The 18783-nt window shown below is 36.7% G+C and overlaps 1 protein-coding gene across 2 annotated transcripts in view; it reads right to left on the bottom strand.

Annotated features, from left to right (window-relative positions):
* LOC139964426 (1-phosphatidylinositol 4,5-bisphosphate phosphodiesterase delta-1-like) overlaps nt 1–16067 on the bottom strand; it is a 48063-nt gene extending 31996 nt beyond the window's left edge. For both annotated transcript variants that reach the window (XR_011791970.1, XM_071965978.1), the window contains exons 1-5: nt 15808–16067; nt 9269–9427; nt 7856–8081; nt 5558–5687; nt 3403–3503 (exon numbers count right to left, since the gene is read on the bottom strand). Coding sequence is in view for 1 of the 2 variants with exons in the window: in XM_071965978.1 (XP_071822079.1) it covers nt 3403–3503; nt 5558–5687; nt 7856–8081; nt 9269–9427; nt 15808–15838 (647 nt within the window). In the remaining variant the exon portion in view is untranslated. The remainder of the gene's footprint in view (nt 1–3402; nt 3504–5557; nt 5688–7855; nt 8082–9268; nt 9428–15807) is intronic.
* Between the last annotated feature and the right edge of the window lie 2716 nt (nt 16068–18783).

Genomic DNA, 18783 nt, shown 5'->3' with positions numbered 1-18783 from the left:
AAAAGCAGAAATGTCTTAAAGGTAAAAGTTTCAAGGTCAACAGTCTTGTATCAAAGGCAAGGCCTTCTCATTGGACTTATTACAACATTTAAGCTCTGGTCATTGGCCACTTGTTAATTACACCCACACACTTAAGTGTGAACAATTCAAACAGTTGCTTCAAGGGCACTACAGTGTATGTACCACATCAATGTGTCCCGTGGGGGACTTTCCATAGAGTGTAGCCACAAACCAGTGAAAGTAATTACATTTACCTCCTAGTTATGAAAGTTACATTTAACCTCGTAATTAGCTCCAACAACCCCATTTATACACCAGGCTAAAGAGATATTATAAAGTGCCTTGCCCAAGCACACAAGATAACAATCTGGCCATATATACGTATACTAGATATAAATATATATATCTATATATATTACTATATATATATATATATAGATATGAGGGTGTGTGCATGTTTGTGATAACTTACAACATGTCATTGATAACTAGAGTTACATGCTGTAAGTTATCATATACATATATTATCTATTATATATATATATATATAGTATATGTGTGTGTGGGTGCGTGTATGTGATAACTTACAACATGTCATTGATTACTAGAGTTACATGCTGTAAGTTATCATATACATATATTATCTATTATAACTTACAGCATGATAACTTACAGCATGTCATTCATTACTCGAGTTACAACTCGAATCACATGCTGTAAGTTATCATATACATTATTGTCAATTGTGTACTTGCTCCACTTCTATATATTGAGCAATTTTGCAGCAGGAAGTGAACAACTGAATCTTGTTTATATATATATGTTTAACTATATAGATATATAAATAGGCATTTATATTAAGTACCCCATGCTAGCAATATTGATCATTGTTATAAAATGAGGCCTATGTCTGTATGAAGTCTGAAGTGTGTTAATATCAAGGACTTCCTGTCATAGGGGTGAAAAACTTAAAGATCTTTCACTTTCTGTGTGATTTTCATACAACATGACTGTTTTAAATCACCAGCATAAACTATCAGGAATCTGAACCAGGCTGCTTTGTTTCCCATGGGGAAGGGACAGGACTGACACACATGCCAAACTTTGATCCCTAATCAAATATCACAAATGTAACAGGTTTCAAGGATGTTAAGTCAACAAGAAGCCTGAGTAAGGGCTTCTGGAGAGCACTTCCCCACATCCCCCCCCCCCAGGAAATGAAAGACCACCTACTGTGACCTAACTTCCTGGAGTATAGCCATAGGAGTACAAACATTTAGCCAGTCAAATCTAGGTAACATTCAATCAACCATATCTCTCAGTTCCCAGGGGCAAAGATATTGCCGATGGGGTTTTCAACAGTTAGCAGTGTGGAAATTTTCCTCTTTCACATTGTTTGTCACCAGAACAAAATCCTCATCAGTATTTGGTCCCAAATATTAGCAAAGATAAAGAAATTGCTACAAGCTTTTTAAATGTACTCTCCAAGTTTGACGCTCTGACAAGAATTCCACATTATATCCAGCCATTGAGGATAATTTCAAATTGACGATTGAATTTCTCAAGGTGGTCAACTACTTGCACTGTGACAGTACAATCCTTGCTCAAAACTTTTGAACATGCATGGGATAAATGCTGCCCTCACTTGATTTACTTGGTATACTTCGGGGGAAGTACTCGTGTCCTTTAACGTAATACGTTTGCATCTGTTTGCGCTGTTATCAGTCGCTACACGAGACACTTTTTGCTTCCTTTTCTTTCAATATCTCTTGACAGTTTTCTAATGTTACAATTTAGGCAACTCCGTAATTGCCCCCATCCTGAAGTTTGATTTGGGAATTAGAAAAGGAAGTTTTACCTACTGTAACAACAAAATAAACACTATACCTGTACTTATGACTTCCCTTGCTTCTCTTAGTTTCATACCCTCGATATCAATGATACTGTGTTTGCTAATTGAAGGTTCCATGGTTCTAGGCCTCTGCGTAACCTAGTAGATAAATAAACAATCGAGGCAAAACAATGCCCAGTCCTAGTTTTATGGGGGTTTTTTTTGCCCCCTACCTGTTCCTAAAGTATCTCTTAAACATGTAATTGAGATTTCAACGTAGCTTTTCACCCTTGGATTGGCAATTTTAACTTTTTTTACTTTTTTAATTTTTTTTTTAAATTTTCATATCTATTGAGTGAATATTACTCAAAATAAGAATTGCAACTGGCCACCCTAATAATAAAGACACCGTCCATGAATGTCTCAAAAACAATGAAGAATGAGGAGGAAACAGTTGCCTATATTATAATGATTCCTTTCAATTGTGAAAATTTCATAATCGCTCAGAGAAAAAAAAAAAAGTAATATGAAGTACTAAATAACGACATTTAGATCATTTGTTACTTTGTTCCAAATTATTTGACACAAAAACTTGACTGGGTCAATTAAGCTATTTCGATGAACAAGTTAGTATAATAGTTATGAAATTTTTAGTACTTTATCAAAAAACAGCAAAGAAAGATGAAGTAAAATCGGCTCACAAAGGTTCAACGTTTTACGGTCTAGATACAGGGTTATGGCTTACGACACAGGCAGGCACGAGGAGTAGAATTGATGTGTTATTTTGACCTTACAATAATTTACGGTACTGTTTTAAGAAATAGTATACATTGATTGCCTACAATAATGCTATATATATCTTCGCAGCAAGTTTTATAGCCTGTGATTATGGTTGGCAAATTGCCAGAAGGTTAAGTTGTTCCGCATTCCAAGGGCAGAATGTTATATTTATACATATTACACAAAATGATGTTCTCATTTGTTTTTTTTATAGAAAAAGGGCTCAAAGGGTATATAAGGGAGGCATCGGGGGTTCCACCCCCGGAACTGCTAGCAGACTTTGTCCCTTGACTCAACATGAGCCCAAAAGTGGAACATTAATCCTCATCTTAAAACTGTGTCACACAATCTATGCTTCTGTCAGGTCACCTCCACTGCAATATGTTGTTGAGTAATGATGTTACACTGGGTGGGGAAAGGGGCAAAGACAAGGGGGGATGGCTTATTATTTTGCAATGTTCAAAAATTTGCATTGAACAAAAAACCAAACAATAGCAAACACAAATAAAAAACAAATCTCCATAAATTGCACAAAACCAGCTATGATCATTCAAGAGGATTTCAGTGCCTGCAGTGCCAATACAAAAGCATCCTTTTTATGCTTTTCAAATTTACAAATTCTGAGAAACATTGGTCATAGCCCTTCCCCCCCCCCACACCTTCCCTCCCCATTCAATCTGTGTGTAATTGTATGTGAAAATGATTCTTTATACCTTGTTCAATAACCTATGTATGTATGAAGTATGGATTGAACTTTCAATCAGTTTCGACCAATCCATTCAATCGCTCACCTGTCGAAAATCTCCTCGACTTCCGGCCTCTTGGTGATCTCTCTGTAGAAATCTACAAACTCGTCTTCATCCAAGACATTGGTTCTCTTTGTGTCAGATTTCTATAGTTTGATTAAAAGAATGACAAAAAAAAGAATATGTTGTAAAATAAACATGTAAGTTGACGGTCAATAAATCATGGTTGGGTTTGCGTCTTCTTTAAGGGAAACCTCAGCTTTCTTATAATTATTTCAAAGCAAAGCATATATGGTAAAATATCAGTATTTATAACCCCCATACCACTTTAAGTCAAATCAGAAAAGTTCCCAAAATTTACTTCATTATTTGAAACAAAGTGACTTTGTAACTAGTCATATCAGTGTACTATCCAGTGTAACAGGAATTTTAGTATTGAATCCAGCATGAAACAAAATCCCCCCCCCCCCCCCAAAATCTCATAAATCGACTGGAAAAGCAAGATTTATGGAAAAATATGAAGCTGTATGTGATGTTTATAAATTATACAATATATACATCTATAATAATTTCGCATATGCTTATTCCCATATATCCTGAGTTAGGTATGATTTAACACGCTGTATATGCTAATTTATAGCATGTTGGGTTAGGTTTCCCTTCGGATAAATAACTCAGTTATTGATATGGTACTTTGGGTACTACTTACGTTAGGAGTCTGCTAATAAATCAAGGTTCACCACTGGACAGAGAGACATATCCAGACATGCATTATCTTATTTTAATAAAAGTGTAATAACCCTGTAAACTAGTATAACATGCATGTACAATATGATGATGATATCATGTCCTGTAGTTTCATAAGTATGCATGCAACGAAAGCAGGAAAGGCAAAAATCCTGGCTTTAAATATCCACAAACAGAGATGCCTCTTGACACAAAAAAAACAGACTGAATATCCTAAAAAAATCAGATTATGGAGAGAAAAATCAGATTTTCACGAAAACTTGACACTACCACTGGCCCGTTGGCCCCCGGGCCAGTAAAATGTCAGAAAAATGTTTTACTGGTAAGAACGGGCAAGTAAAATGTTTGCTTTTTTCATTAACATTTAATGAGAAAATTGTAAAGCTGCCGATTCCGCGTATTTCCCGCCCATGTAGGCTCGCTGTTCAACGTGTTTGTCGGGGTTTGGGGGTTACTTGTACATGTTTCTATGCGATTCCGCTTCCTTTAAAAAATATATATAAAAAAAAACTTTTTTTTTTTTTTTTTTTTGAAAGATGAAAAATCGTATTTTCAAGAGGCAATATCGTATTATCGTATTTCACTTGTTTTATCGTACTAAATACGATAAAATCGTACTGGTTGGCATCTCTGTACAAAGTGGCGAGCCATATTGAAAATTAAACTAAATGGCCGGAAAAAGAGGGGGAAAAATGAAGAATTAAGCAGTATAAAAAATTAAAAAGATCCAAACTTCTGTGATGCAAAATACCACAATAATTATATCAAATGAAAACATAAAAAACACTGAGACTTCTCTGATACAAAACGTGGAAAAAAAATTACCAAAAGTTAATAATAAAACCATTTTACTCAAGTGTGTGACAAGCTGGAATAATGTATCTGGCATCGCATCGCAAAATTCTGCGAAAAATGCAGGCCAATGATGTATAACACTACACTGAAACTGTAGCATGTTACAACAGACAAAAGTTACTGCATAAAATTTGATTCTTTTAAATTATTTCCCTGAGTGGCTTTGGTGTAAAAACTGTTATTGTTTTACCCTGCCGCACTGAGAAGTGAAAGCAAGAATGTGTGTGTGTCATGTGACAGGATATTATAAACCTCAACACATATTTTGTCACTTTTCAAACTAAAGCGCAATGCCCCTACAATAGTCCTACTTTTATAGCAGATGTGATTGTAAACTAAGCCTATTATTTGCATATCAAAGTCTCCGATGGAATTGTAACTGCATCTACATTTATAAGGTTTCTTAACACTATATTCACACCATTTTAGATGATAAAGAACTATAATTCATCTTTAATTTTTGTGGGAAAAAATAGCTGGTTGAGGATGAGTTCACAGTGGGGAACAGGTAAGGGCAAGGCGAGTTATAGTAAATATGTTAATAAAGAAACGAAGCCAGCACTCAAGTAGAATCATCAATATTTTCACCTGACTTTACCTGAAATATGGTCTGGGCATAGTCGTCGTCTATCTTCACGTTCATCTTTCTGATGAGTTTCAGTATTTCGCTGAGCTCTAAACTGCCGTTGCCGTCCTCGTCTGCTTTCAAGAAGACGTCCTTGATCCACCTGCATCCAGTGGGACGTTAAGGACAATATCTCCCAAAGTAAATAGACAACAGTAATAAATGAAACTAATGCTCAAATTTGAGAAACACAACTGTCGGCATCACTGACACCATCAGTCGGACTGCGGACAATTAAGAGAGATCCTTCGTGACTTGGTTGCCGTCCAAAATTTGTATCGACTTTATAGAGCCCGAGTATTACTGCATATAGAATTGAAGTTGGTCATGCTAGCTAAACACCACCCTTAGCTTTTACCATACATTTTCACCATATGTGCATTGACTGGTGAAAAAAATTAATGTAAACTTATTTTTGTCAACCGTGCGCTTACTTATATAAATATGTGTAATGTAAATGACATGTAAACAAAGAAACAGCAAAGTGTTTAATTTATCCTCCCTTAACTATTTAAAACAATGCTTGACTCTACATCATGCTAATGAAGTGCATTGTTTAAAAGTAATAAATCAAATCACTCGTATCCAAGGCCGGGACTTGAAAAGACCATTCAGATTAATGTAATGATCTCAATGGAGGTTTTTTAATAAAAGAACCATAACTTTCATTTTAGAACCAGTTTCAATTGCTACAATGCAAACTTGTATGTTAAAGCTCATCAAAATAATGATAGGCTTGCTGAGATAATGTAAGTTAATCTACTGCAAATGAGAGAGGAATAGACAAGAAAATTAACAGTTAACAATTCGCGACACACACAAACACCCACGGTGACTATGGTAGACCGGACTTACTGTATGTCAATTAAACAAAAAAGCTTTGTATGATTTAATTCACAAGGGATGGCAAAACTGTTGATTAACTGTAATTAAATGGCATCTGTACCGTCCATTAGACTAAACACTTCCACGATTTAATCAGCATTTAGTGTGTTAAAGCTCATGACTACATAAATCAAGTACTTGGTTAGTTTAGGACTGTTGAGATTAGAGACCTCTACCATTACCTAAAGATAGGATGGATGCTGGTACACCACTGTCTGTGAATGAAGTGGGTCATTCTAAATCTCTTTGGAAACTACTCCACATTTTTTAGGCTTTAAAGTCACCAGTTATGTTCTCAAATCTTAATTAAAAAAAAAAGCTAAAACCTTTTCAAAAGTAGTGTTCCTAAGGTTCTGACCTTTGAACTGATTTTTTTATACATTTAGGTGTTTCAAATTAGGGGTTACATAGTTTCATTAAAAATATGGTTGAATGATTCAAGGGTGGATATACACAAAGTATGTTGACATTGGGACATGACTGACCAAAATTTGATAACCTAGCATATTTTGGAGCTTTCACTTATGGCCTTCAAAACGATGTGACGTGTGCTGAGGTTGGTCAAATCCTGTTTTTCTTTTAAACATTCAGATCATACAACCTCTGAGTTTAGTGTGCATCAGTAAATTATGTCTTTCTTGGGCCACCTTTAACAGTTTGTTTAACCCGATTCGGGTATGCATGCTTTTAGCCAGAAATGGATGGACATGCAGTAGTTACATTGATCCAACATGTATTTAAACTGTAGGTCTAACTTTAATTACGGTAAGATTTAGAATTGGGTATAGGCCCATGCCAATTATCCTAAACACTTATCCCGGGATCCTGACACAGGATGGAAATTATAGGACGGAGGGTGTGGGCCGGAGTACAGGACAATGGTCAGTGGTGGTGAAATAGTCAAACCATTAAATATTCAAACCAGAGTGCAAAAATGCATTGTGGTTTCGATGATGTAACATCAGCAGTTTTCTTCATGAATCTGACGTAATGTATAGTGAGGGTGTACATGTTTACAAGGGGTTCACAATTTGACCTCTGATGACCCCAAATGACCTTTGACCTCCACCAAAAACAATAGGCTTCTTTAACTCAATGTGGTACTTTTAGACACCACATTAGAGCCAAGTTTCCAGTATTGAGATATCGTGATTACAAGATTTTAACAATTTGACCCGTGGTGACCCCAAATGACCTTCGCCCTCAACCAAAAACAGTAGGCTTCTTTCACAAAATGTAGGACGGAAAGTGTGGTAGGCTGGAGTACAGGACAATGTTGAGTGGTGGTGAAATAAGGCAAACCATTAAAAAAAAAAATTTTTAAAAGTAAAAAACCCTTTCTTTTTTTTATTAATCTGAAATGTTTCTGTTTTTTTTCAAGGATACATTGCCTGCTTCTCTTTCACATCAATTTTTTCTAATTTCTTCTTCAACTGTTGAAGTCCGTTGATCCATATTTCTGCATCTTTCTTGCTACGGGCCACCAGATTCAGAATTCTGGTCTCGCCGTTGAGGATGACCGAAAACGAGGCATCCTTTGGGAATTTACTCATATCTCTGAACTTGTCGGTGTTTCGTCCCGGTCTGATTTCTTGGATGTCGGCGATGGCGACTGCGAGTGAAACAAAGGCGATACGATACATAAAATTAGGGGAGGGGGGTGTTGTGACATGTCTTGTCGTACCAGTCGCTGAGTGAATCGGAGCAAACTAGTGTCATGGCGATATCTCAATGTTATATCAATCGGTGATACCAAGGCTTTAAATCGATATATATATATATGAATGTTTGTTCCTGACATCATTTTGTCAAATCAGCCTAAACAATGTTCATAGCTTTTTTTTAACTGATACTGTAACCAAGAACATGAAACAAGGCATCTACACAAAATTTGTAAGATGTCATGGTAAATTTGTATATGTTGTGATATTTTTTGACTGAAGTGTTGCTTTTATTGCAATTCCTAGTTTGTTTGAAAATGAACTGTCAGAAATTGACTGAGGTTAAATACACATACATGACGTCATATTGATGTGATATTTGTAATGAAGCACGGTCAACAACAAAAAGGAGTTTACCCCTGTTCGACCTCGCAAGAGGTCCTATATTTGACTTAAGTTATATTACTTATACTTATACTTAAGGTGATATTTGACTTAAGTTACATCTTTAATATGCATCATGCAGGGGCATAATTGGGACCGGATTTTTTTGCATAATATTCATAATGGGTGTGACTTGTTGTACATAACAAATAAATCGCAATTATCGTTTCCCATGGTAGCAGCAAAAGAAAACGAAGACGCTATGTATTTCTATACAAGTACACATGTATGGAAAATACCTATATATTACAACAACCCTAGACTAAAGAAATTTTCTGAGTCAAATAGCTATATTGATAGTCCGGTTGCCGAAACGACCACATTGCTGTTTGGACAACCAAATCAGCTTCGGTGGTCATTCGCGAAACGTCCACTAGTTGTTTACATCAAATTCACATCGCAATGTAACTCAATATCCCCACTTCCAAATAGATCATGATAAATTGGCAGTACCCTCTCTTTCACACTTGGAGCCCAATTAAAGTTGGTGTTCTATTCACCAATCCTAACATATCTATCTCTCCTACAGTGCACATATTTATATTATGATCACTCTTTCCAATGTTTTGCTATATAGTTCTTGGACAACTAAATTTGTTGTTCAGACAGAAATAGGGAAAACCCCCAAAACAATGCCTTAAAATATTTGCCTCAGGGTGAGAAAATCACTATCACTGCATGATTCTTAATATACCTTGCAGCTCCTTCTGTTCCTTTTTCGAAGGCGTGTATCTAAGGTAGAGCTCGTTTTCGGTGACTCTAAAAGTCCGTTCCTTGACCGACTTCCTTCTCTTGCTACAGGATACTTTTGTCAGTTTTGTTCCTTCTTTGAGTGGAGTCAAAAGTCTGTCACCTGTTTTAAGGAAATTGAATATTCATTGTGAGAAAAAAAAATGGGCGTGCCAAGAGTCTGATCACATGATTAAAATCTTCACAAGTTTCAAGTTTATAAAAAATCCAGTATAAATACATGAAAGTACATATTTATAAAATAGGATACTTGCTTTGTTTGTATTATAAATGTAACGTCTCTCTTTGAGACTCATTTCCTCGATTAGATCCTAGACCTGTGTTACTGTAGTGTCCCGGTAGAGCAGGCTCCCTGAAAAATCCCCTCCCTGCCCCCCTCAACCCCTACCTACACCAACTTCCCAAGATACATGCAGACATGTCTGCAGTTCAAGGTTCAGAAATATAACATATTTTAGGCCTTAAATAATCAATCAATTAATTATATGTTGTCAACGATTTTTTCTTCTAATGCATATATGCCTACAGTACAAATGGACACAGATGGTTTCATTAATAGGCAGTTAATTTATTTAGATCTTGCTTATGATATCATTTTATAAATTCTTTCTCTAGTGATGCCTCGCCAGCCACCTCTGACCTACTAGTAGCTGTTACCCTGTTCAAGTTAACGACCTTCCTCAGAGCTGAGGTCACCATCCACACAAATTGCAATTAACTTGACCACTGCTTAACAACTTCATAAATAGCATAATTGATTATAACACATATTTTGTATATACATTTTAAGAAAGAAATTTTTTAATGTGTCGTAAATTAATTAACTGATAAATTAATTAGCAGGCAATCACCAGATGTAAAACTGAGGTCATTTGAAACAGATAATTGGTGATCTAATCGAACATGACATTATGACATTATAATAGCCAATACTGTCCTCTATAGGCAATTACTCTCCAACTGGCACTGGCCAGGACAATCACATCTTGCAAGAGACCATCATTCGCTTAAAGGATGTGAAGACTCGCGCAAAAAGAAACGTCTAATGCCGGTAATTTGACCTAGTTTTGAATGAGGTGTAACAGAAGTGTTAAACACCACCATCGATCGTTAAACACCACTATTGATGTACAGTGAGTACATACAGCTGCGGTCAATACCCACAGCACAGTATACAAACGATACAGCGATGGACATCTCAGGTCTAGATAAAGATAACAAGGTATCACGTTTCATTACTGTCTGCATTTTGTAGCGACACGAACAAAACGTCAACAAGCAACAGAAAGTTAACTTTTTCAGATGACTGCACACGGTTTGGGGCGAGTCTTCAATGCCTTTAATCCTAATGTCACAGTGGTATTGTGTTAGAAGAAAAAGGACATAAACAGGTAGTTGAACTGAACGGTCTATTAGATCTTCATCTGGCTAGATATCTACCACTGAATATGATGGTCAGAGTATGTGGGAGGGGTGGGGGGGGGGAACAGAGCTTCGTTGAGCTGTGCCAAGCAGGTTCCTGCAGGTTGAATCCACATGCAATACAATTGGTGAAAGTTACATCTTATATACTGTGTACTCTATGACAATGGATAATTACAGAGGATGGGACAGAAAGTTACTCTGTTCACATACTTACAGTACCTTCCTACTTAAACAGAGGTTATAAGCTACTGTACTAAGAAATGTCCACACTATGACATCATTGGGAATGACATCATACTGAAAGATACTCTATTGGTAGAGATCTGATAATAGGTTCACAGACAGGTTGAGAGTTTTTCTGCTTAACTGCAGTCCTGGAAACTAGATTGTGTCCCCCCTCCCTCCCCCCCCATGTTGCTGTCCCTTCCCACTCACCACTTCCAAATGTAGACAAAGGCTTTTTGAAATAAATGATCAATTTGCTAACAGTTCCTACCCGGTACCCCTCCCCCCCCCCACCGCACTCTTTTCATTCCAAGCCCCTAGTACAGATATAACTGTAGGGCCATCCCCATCAACATTCCCATCATAAAGGATTATAGGATGCACTCTTGCGGACGTAAAGATTTAGCTTCTGAGAAAGGTCAAACATTTATGATTTTATCACGATATCTTCAATGGTGCTGTAGTACTGTCTTTTCTCTGAAGACACACACTGTGACAGTGCATGCATATAGTCTCATTAGGGTTACAGTACTCCACGGTACATAAAAAAAAGAAAAAATCAATACGTCGCAGTCGATATTCCACATTAAGTCAACCCTGGATTATTTGTACAGTTATATTGTACGAGTCCTGGAATATATTACACATCCAACCTGTCGCAGTTGTCACGAAGGTTGTCACTAATGAAAATTTTCAAATTAATGAAAAAATATATATATATAATTCATAGGAGAAATAGGACCAATTACAAAAAGTTGCCCTCAACCTACTGCACATTTGGTTCCATTACCAGAGGAACTGTCTGTAGACTTATACAAATTTAAGTGATAACTTTTTTCATCTTTTTTTGTACAAATATTGAAGACCTGTTTGAATATCATCATAAATCATGTAAGTGAGCATTCATTCTGATATTAATAAAGCAAATATATATTTGCAGGTGTCTTTTTGGTAGGAGGATAAACAGATTATAGAACATCTGTTGAGCGCCACTTCACAATGCAATAAACACGCAAAAGTATATATATACATATTTAAATTGGCACAAAGTGTCATCGCTTGGTGATAACAGTCATTAGCCGTCACAAGCTCGTATTTTTGTCTGATTTATCAACATTTTTTCCACAATGTCAGTCCCCAATAAATAATAACAAAGGGCCACAAGAATATTCATTTATGGAAGTAAGATAAGAACAGTAAATTAACATAATTTAGTCACACGTTGTGTCTAATTCCATCGGTGCTCTGACAGAGCTGGGGAATCATTTATCCAGTATGTCACATCGCCAAATGGTCAAATTGCTTCACAAGCGCAAAGATGTGTAGCATTTCTGTTTTACACAGGAACCGAAGAAAAGAGACAAAATTCGGTCTTCAAATTACTATATATACACAAAATTTTGAAGACTTAACTATTGCCTGTGTTATGGGAATTTGAAAGAAATCATGTGGTTGGATAGACAGAGAGATATACAGTGAGGGGAGGGGGGGGGGAAGTGTATTTTTGTCATTTATTTATGGTGCCAAGATTGATATCAACTCTCAAGGTTTCACTTTGACTTCCAGGACTTTACCTGTAATGTTCAAACAATGCTATCTTTCATGTTTATTATTTGTGTCATTTGTATATTAAACACCCCTAGCAACACAATCAATGAGTCCTGTCTCTCACCCCCCTCAGCTCACTTGTAACATAAAAGTTAGTCATACTAAGGGTCAGAGGTTATCACCACTTACAGAGTTGTTTGTTTCTACATGGTAACTCACATCCTGGTAGCAGTAGCGAGAAAAAGTCTAATAGATTAGAGAACAGTATCATCTTACAGTGTGGTGTATTATTTTTCCATCATCCTACTTGGAACGTTATATTAACCATCAAGCAAATTTTAGTTCCATAGATATTCAGGCCTATAAATATGAAGTTTTTATTTTGAAAACCAATCTCTTTTGGGAAATATAGTCCCTCACTCCCTGTCTCCAAGTTCCCTCTTCTTTTATGATAACATTCTCTTATATGTTTGATCTGCACAGGTAATCAGAATATTTACAATTCCTTTTCCAAGCATGACCACATTTATAGTACAATAGTACAGAGGAGCAGCAATTCCAATTGCTAAAGTGCATCACGTGTATCACGTCCATACAACAGAATCTGCAAGAGCATACTTGTACCAGTGCCCATGCATAATTAAATGATGGGGCAATTCAGTTCGGGAGTTGGCTCGGGTAAGCCTTCACCTTATATTTCATTGCCACAATCCCAGACCAATGCAGTTTATAATAAGCTCGGCTATTTCCACTACAAAAAATTGCAACAATTTCTGACTTTATTTTTCCACTTCAGTGAATAATGGGGAGTCGTCCATAACTTTCAGAATCTGATGAAAGAATATGCATGCCTAGGTGGTGAATAAATTCTACACTTGTACCCTTACTTTGTTTTGTTGGTTTATTAATTGTATACTTATTTTGTATGACACCCGTAAGCCCGTAGCTTTGGTAAAATTCCTAGAAATTGATGAAAGAAATGCAAACGGTTTCTCTTTAAACACCGGCAGCTTTTCACTAACGAGTGCTAATTAAATTGTTAAATAGTTGATCGTAGACGACAACTATTCATCTTTCGTACAAAGAGGATTTCCATGATTTATTGTTTCCTCCGCTTTTAAACATTATATACAAAATTTGCAAGATATAAAAACTTTGAATGTTGACCTCAAAAGTACGGAAAGCGGAAAGCTGAAAGCAGGGATCCATTCAGTATTTTCGTTTTGTCAAACTATTTTCACTCTATTTCATAAAAAATTCACCGAATCTTATATTTGATTAACTTTAGCTGAATTTTGACCTTCATTGTTAATTGTGAAAATCCTAGTCTTATAATTCATAGAAACTGCACTTCACTGAATATTCTTGTCTGATATTCCATCATTCCCAACCAATGGACAATTCAGAAGCTTTTTCTGAGTCAAGTTTCGTTCAAATAATTTATGAGAGAAGGAAACGGAACAGACATTACCCGATAACTAGTAATTAACATCCAATAGATGAAAGCAAGCCCTTAAGTAGTATATATCTATAGCAACCCTAAGTTTATTCAATATTATAATTTTGTTAAAATAAATATACTAATCTGTAAGGTTTTGTAACATTTGTAAAGCAAATTCAAAAAGCTACATATACTGTAAGTGGTTTACCTAGATGGCAGCTTTATGTTTACTTCTGTATATAACAGATGCATACAGTACGTGCACTAACCACCTCCCATACAGTGTACCTGTACACATAATTCCCTTAACACAATTTATAGTGCAAGGAGTACTTTTGGACTTTGGAGTCAATGAGTAATCATTAGCAATGTGAAAACTGCCCAGGTTTTGAGCAAGGGTCACTTTATATCTTCATTAGGAATCAAGTAAATGAAGAACAAACAATATGTGCAATGAAATGCAATGCTAATTGAATCTCGTGTAAGGTTAAGGTTAGATGAGCTACCATGCAGTTGTAGGTCTTGAAAATCTGTTAACTATTAGCAGATCCCAGCTGTATGCTATAAACCTGTGTGAAAACTTGGTTCTTGCTTCAAACCCAGGTACATCTCATAAATGTTTTGTAAGGAAGAACTGGATTTTAGAACACTAACATCAAACCAAGAGCCGGGTTCTGGGTACATTTTCTAAAATAGACCACAATATCTCATTCTAGGCCCTAGACTCATCATTCTAGACATCAGGCTATCCATCCAGATGCTAAGAAATTTATGTTTAACTCTGTCATTTCAACTTCACTAATTTTGAATGTTCATCGGAATGAGACACAAACAAAAAAAGTACTAAAAATGATATTGAAAATTTAAACAACCCTTCGTGTTCTGCACGAATTATTAATTGAAGCAGAATTCAATTTTATATACAACCCTCAGACTTGCCTAAATATAGAATCTATAGTGGTACTGTACACATAAATTGCAGAAATTCTATCATTTGCCATGTTGCAATCTTTATTCAACTTTTTTGCGACATTCACTTGAGAGTTCAACATTTAATCAATTTAACTGACTTTGTTACCATCACCTTTTGCTCTTTCAGTGTTAAACATAAAGTGTAGACTACCTTGACCATTGTAGAGAAAACAACATTGTGCTAGGCTCTACCTCAGGCCGTAGCCAGAGCAACCGATTTGGGGGAACATCGATGCAGGAGGATTGCCACCCTGGGGGAGGGGTTATTGTATTTAATTTTTCTGTTGGTATAAACCTTACCTTTTTTTATTAAGCCTAGGTACTATAAGTATAAGTATAAATAACGAACAATTTTGGGGATATGTGCCTACCCCCCCCCCCCTCCCGTGGCCACATACCTGTTCTACCTTGATGTGAACAATCACACAGTAAAACTCCCACCAAATAGCCAATTACAAATGTAAAGCTATGCTTAAGACCCTAGGTTAGGTTAGAACAATGTGAAATAGCATATAGGCTAGGCCCCTTGGCCAAAGTTAGAGTACTACTACGTCCTAGGGTAGTAGCTGGGGCTATTTGCAACAAGAAATGTAAGGACACCACACATGATCGACACATAATTGATGTGAAAAAGGTTACAACTCTTGTCGTGTGTGACCAGTTTATTAACCTTTAAAGTAAAAACTTGTATATTCTGGCTACAATATCATCGGGCTTCCAAATTACAAGATCTATTATTAAAATGAAAACGTCTAACGCCAAAAGGCCTAATTACAGTAACACTAGTATTAGTAACATTACTAACAACAACTTGACTCTAGCTAAGTCAAATGTGAGTTTTAACACTCAGCCTGTACAGGATCGTTACTCACCAGCGCGGTCTCTTCGTTCCAAAGTTCCCATGATTAGATGTACTATTTTATTAAAAGCAGCTAAAAGACATTCACAAAGGAAGTGGTCTTGAAATTAAAAATCCCTTCTTCAAATATTTGTCACTATATAGAATAACGCCTGACAACATACACCAAAATTCGTAGTCTATATTTTATGATGTCCTAAGTATATGTGCATAGAAACCGTCGGACCAGTGATTTACATAGGCCTCATGTAATTGACATGAGTCGTTAATTGGCGTACGAACGTACGTGGTCTTAGATGTAAAGTTCACTTTGATTGATGACGTCAACTTAACCGGAAAACACTCAACCAATCAGAAGTTTTGTGAAATTGTTCGAGATATTGATTGGAGAGACAAATCTGGTTTTAAAGTCCCTTCAATGGACTGTACGTGTTGAGAGACGGGTTTTTTCCATAATGGCATCTGATTGGTTCAGAAAATTGCAACTTGAAAGAAAACCAGAACAGAACAAGAAAACAAAACACAACTTAAAAGTCCACCAGCGTCTTGGATGTAGTGCCCACACTTAAGTTTAATCTAACTGTGGATACTCTGTTCGTGTATTGTCCTTGTCATTATCGTGTCTCCCCCCTCCCCCACCCCACCCTCCTGCGCTAGGTGTTCCGTTGGAGCTTTGCATGTTTGTGGCAGGTAGTTGTCACTCATTGTTGACTCACCGTTCTTAGGGCCGACAGCCTATGGCTACGTGGCGATATGCTTAAAGTTTGTCTCGTTTTTTTATTCGACCGTAATGAAGCAGCAAGTTACTCGTGTCTATATGTTATATGAGACAGCTCATTTTCATAACTTCTCTCCTTTTATCATATGAGACTTGAAATATGCGGTAGATATAAAGAACTGCGGCATTCCTTTACAGACAGATAAATTAATACCGGTATAATGTTTCAGCAGTACATGCTCAAAGTCTAATGGCGGATTTATCACGAATGTCTAGACCTGAATAATGGAGGCTTTGATCAGCTGTCCCAAGATAATGGTCTTTTATGACAAATCATTTGTAGTATCTGTTCTTCACAGATACACAGTAGAAAGTGTAGATCGCTTCTCAAACTCAAACAAGGGAGTGTAATTGTTATGGAACGACTCGACCCCTGCTCTAACCTTTGTAATGATCATGTACGCATTTATTACCTTTCGGAGGGTCACGTGATGCCTAACTCACTTTGACGTGAATGGTAACACCGTCATGATATCAAATAGATACAGATGTCTCAGTGCATCTGTTTTACCTTCATGCTCAGTGTAAGGGAACTAGGGTTGAGCGCCTGGAACGCGGACTGGGCGACTTTTCTTAATATATAAACTGCTAAACGATCAAATAAGGTGATAACAAATATTAACTACTGATCTGTGGTTACCTCTGAGTGAACTTTTACCCTTGAAATAAAATGTATAGTTCGTGGTAAGGTATTTCCCTTGTGATCAAAGTTGGTTTTCTTCGAAGACCGTCATGACGTTATGACGTCATGACATTAGACTACTAGGTTTTGCGGAACAGGATGTTACAAGCTGGTTTAGTTACATAATCTTCGAAGGCGAGATGTGATATAATGCATGCGTGATATCCGATGCTAGACTCAGCACGGATCGAAGTACCAGCAAGGAATTAATGTAAGTAGGCCTATAGCAGAAAACCAAGTAGCTTCTTAATTTTGACAAAAGTCCATATAGCAAGGGCGTAGGAACCGGGGGGCTGAAAAATATGGGGGCGGAAGTATCATTCCGCCCCCCGCTTCGCAAGTCAGAAAACCCCTTTTTCATTTCTCAATAAATGATAACAAAAATTAAAATAATCTGTCATGATTTTTTCCAATCTTATTCTCAACATGGTGATGACTTGTTTGTGCGATTGTGGATAATCATCAGTAAGGAACTAACTGCCCTTGGTGCTCAGAACATTTTGGTAGAAAAAAATCTCATTTGGAGCACCAAATTGCATCTAAGGCCAGGTGAAAATGCAAAATTATTTACAAAATGGAGTGGGTGTTGAAGTGTGCTAAATTGCACCAAATTGCATCTAAGGCCACCTGGAAATGCAAAAAAAAAAACACCCCCTCCCCTTAGACCCCTCCCCCAGGCCGGCCATCAGTCTTCAGCCCCCCCCCCCACTCAAAAGTACCTCCCTACGCCACTGCCATATAGCTTGCACTATCTAGAGCCAATATAAATTAAAACAGTTGTTCTTCCTTGCGTATAGTTTCAAAAAGCAACAGGGATAAATCTCGTTAGATATGTTACCATCTTTTTTTTGGGGGGGGGGGAAGGGTCGGTTTAGTTGCGTTGTACATAGGAACGGGACAATTAAGGTTATTGCAGTGTATTTATAATGCTGACCAGTCATTTTTAGCGTTAAACAAATGTGTTTGTGCTCTGCGGTGACGTCACATCTGTTTGTTTCAAGTTCACTTCTGCAGCTACAAAACTTCAAATATGTTGCCATCTCGAAAATAGAAATTAAATGCAAGTATCAAAATACGTTTCTCTTTGATCTCAGTTACATATAAATTTGTCCTCTTGCTTATCAAGTTAACATATAATTGGAAAATATTTCATAGAACACATTTTTACGTTATGTTGACGCGAGAACAGCTCCAGAGATACATGAGGCGGTAGCATGGTGAGTTCATGATGTCGTTACGTTTAAGGTCAAGTAAAGGATAAGAGTCAGGGAATGACTGCAACTCAACTGTCACAGATTAGTAAGCCCTGACCTTGCCGTGCCTCAGTTTGGCATTTCATATGTAACATTCTTTACTTTCAAGTCTATTGAAAAATGTCCTTGTAAAAAATGATATAATATAGGCTACTGAACTTATTGGCAAGATTGAAAATTTATAGAAAAGCGAATTATTACATCATAGGCGTGTCGTAGGCAAACTATGTATATATCAAAATGCAATGCATTGTAGTCGGGAGAAACTACCATTTT

The sequence above is a fragment of the Apostichopus japonicus genome, chromosome 23 (assembly GCF_037975245.1).
Source record: "Apostichopus japonicus isolate 1M-3 chromosome 23, ASM3797524v1, whole genome shotgun sequence".
NCBI lineage: Eukaryota > Metazoa > Echinodermata > Holothuroidea > Aspidochirotida > Stichopodidae > Apostichopus > Apostichopus japonicus.
Note: the sequence above shows the minus strand (reverse complement) of the source record. Positions and strands in the feature narration are given on the sequence as shown.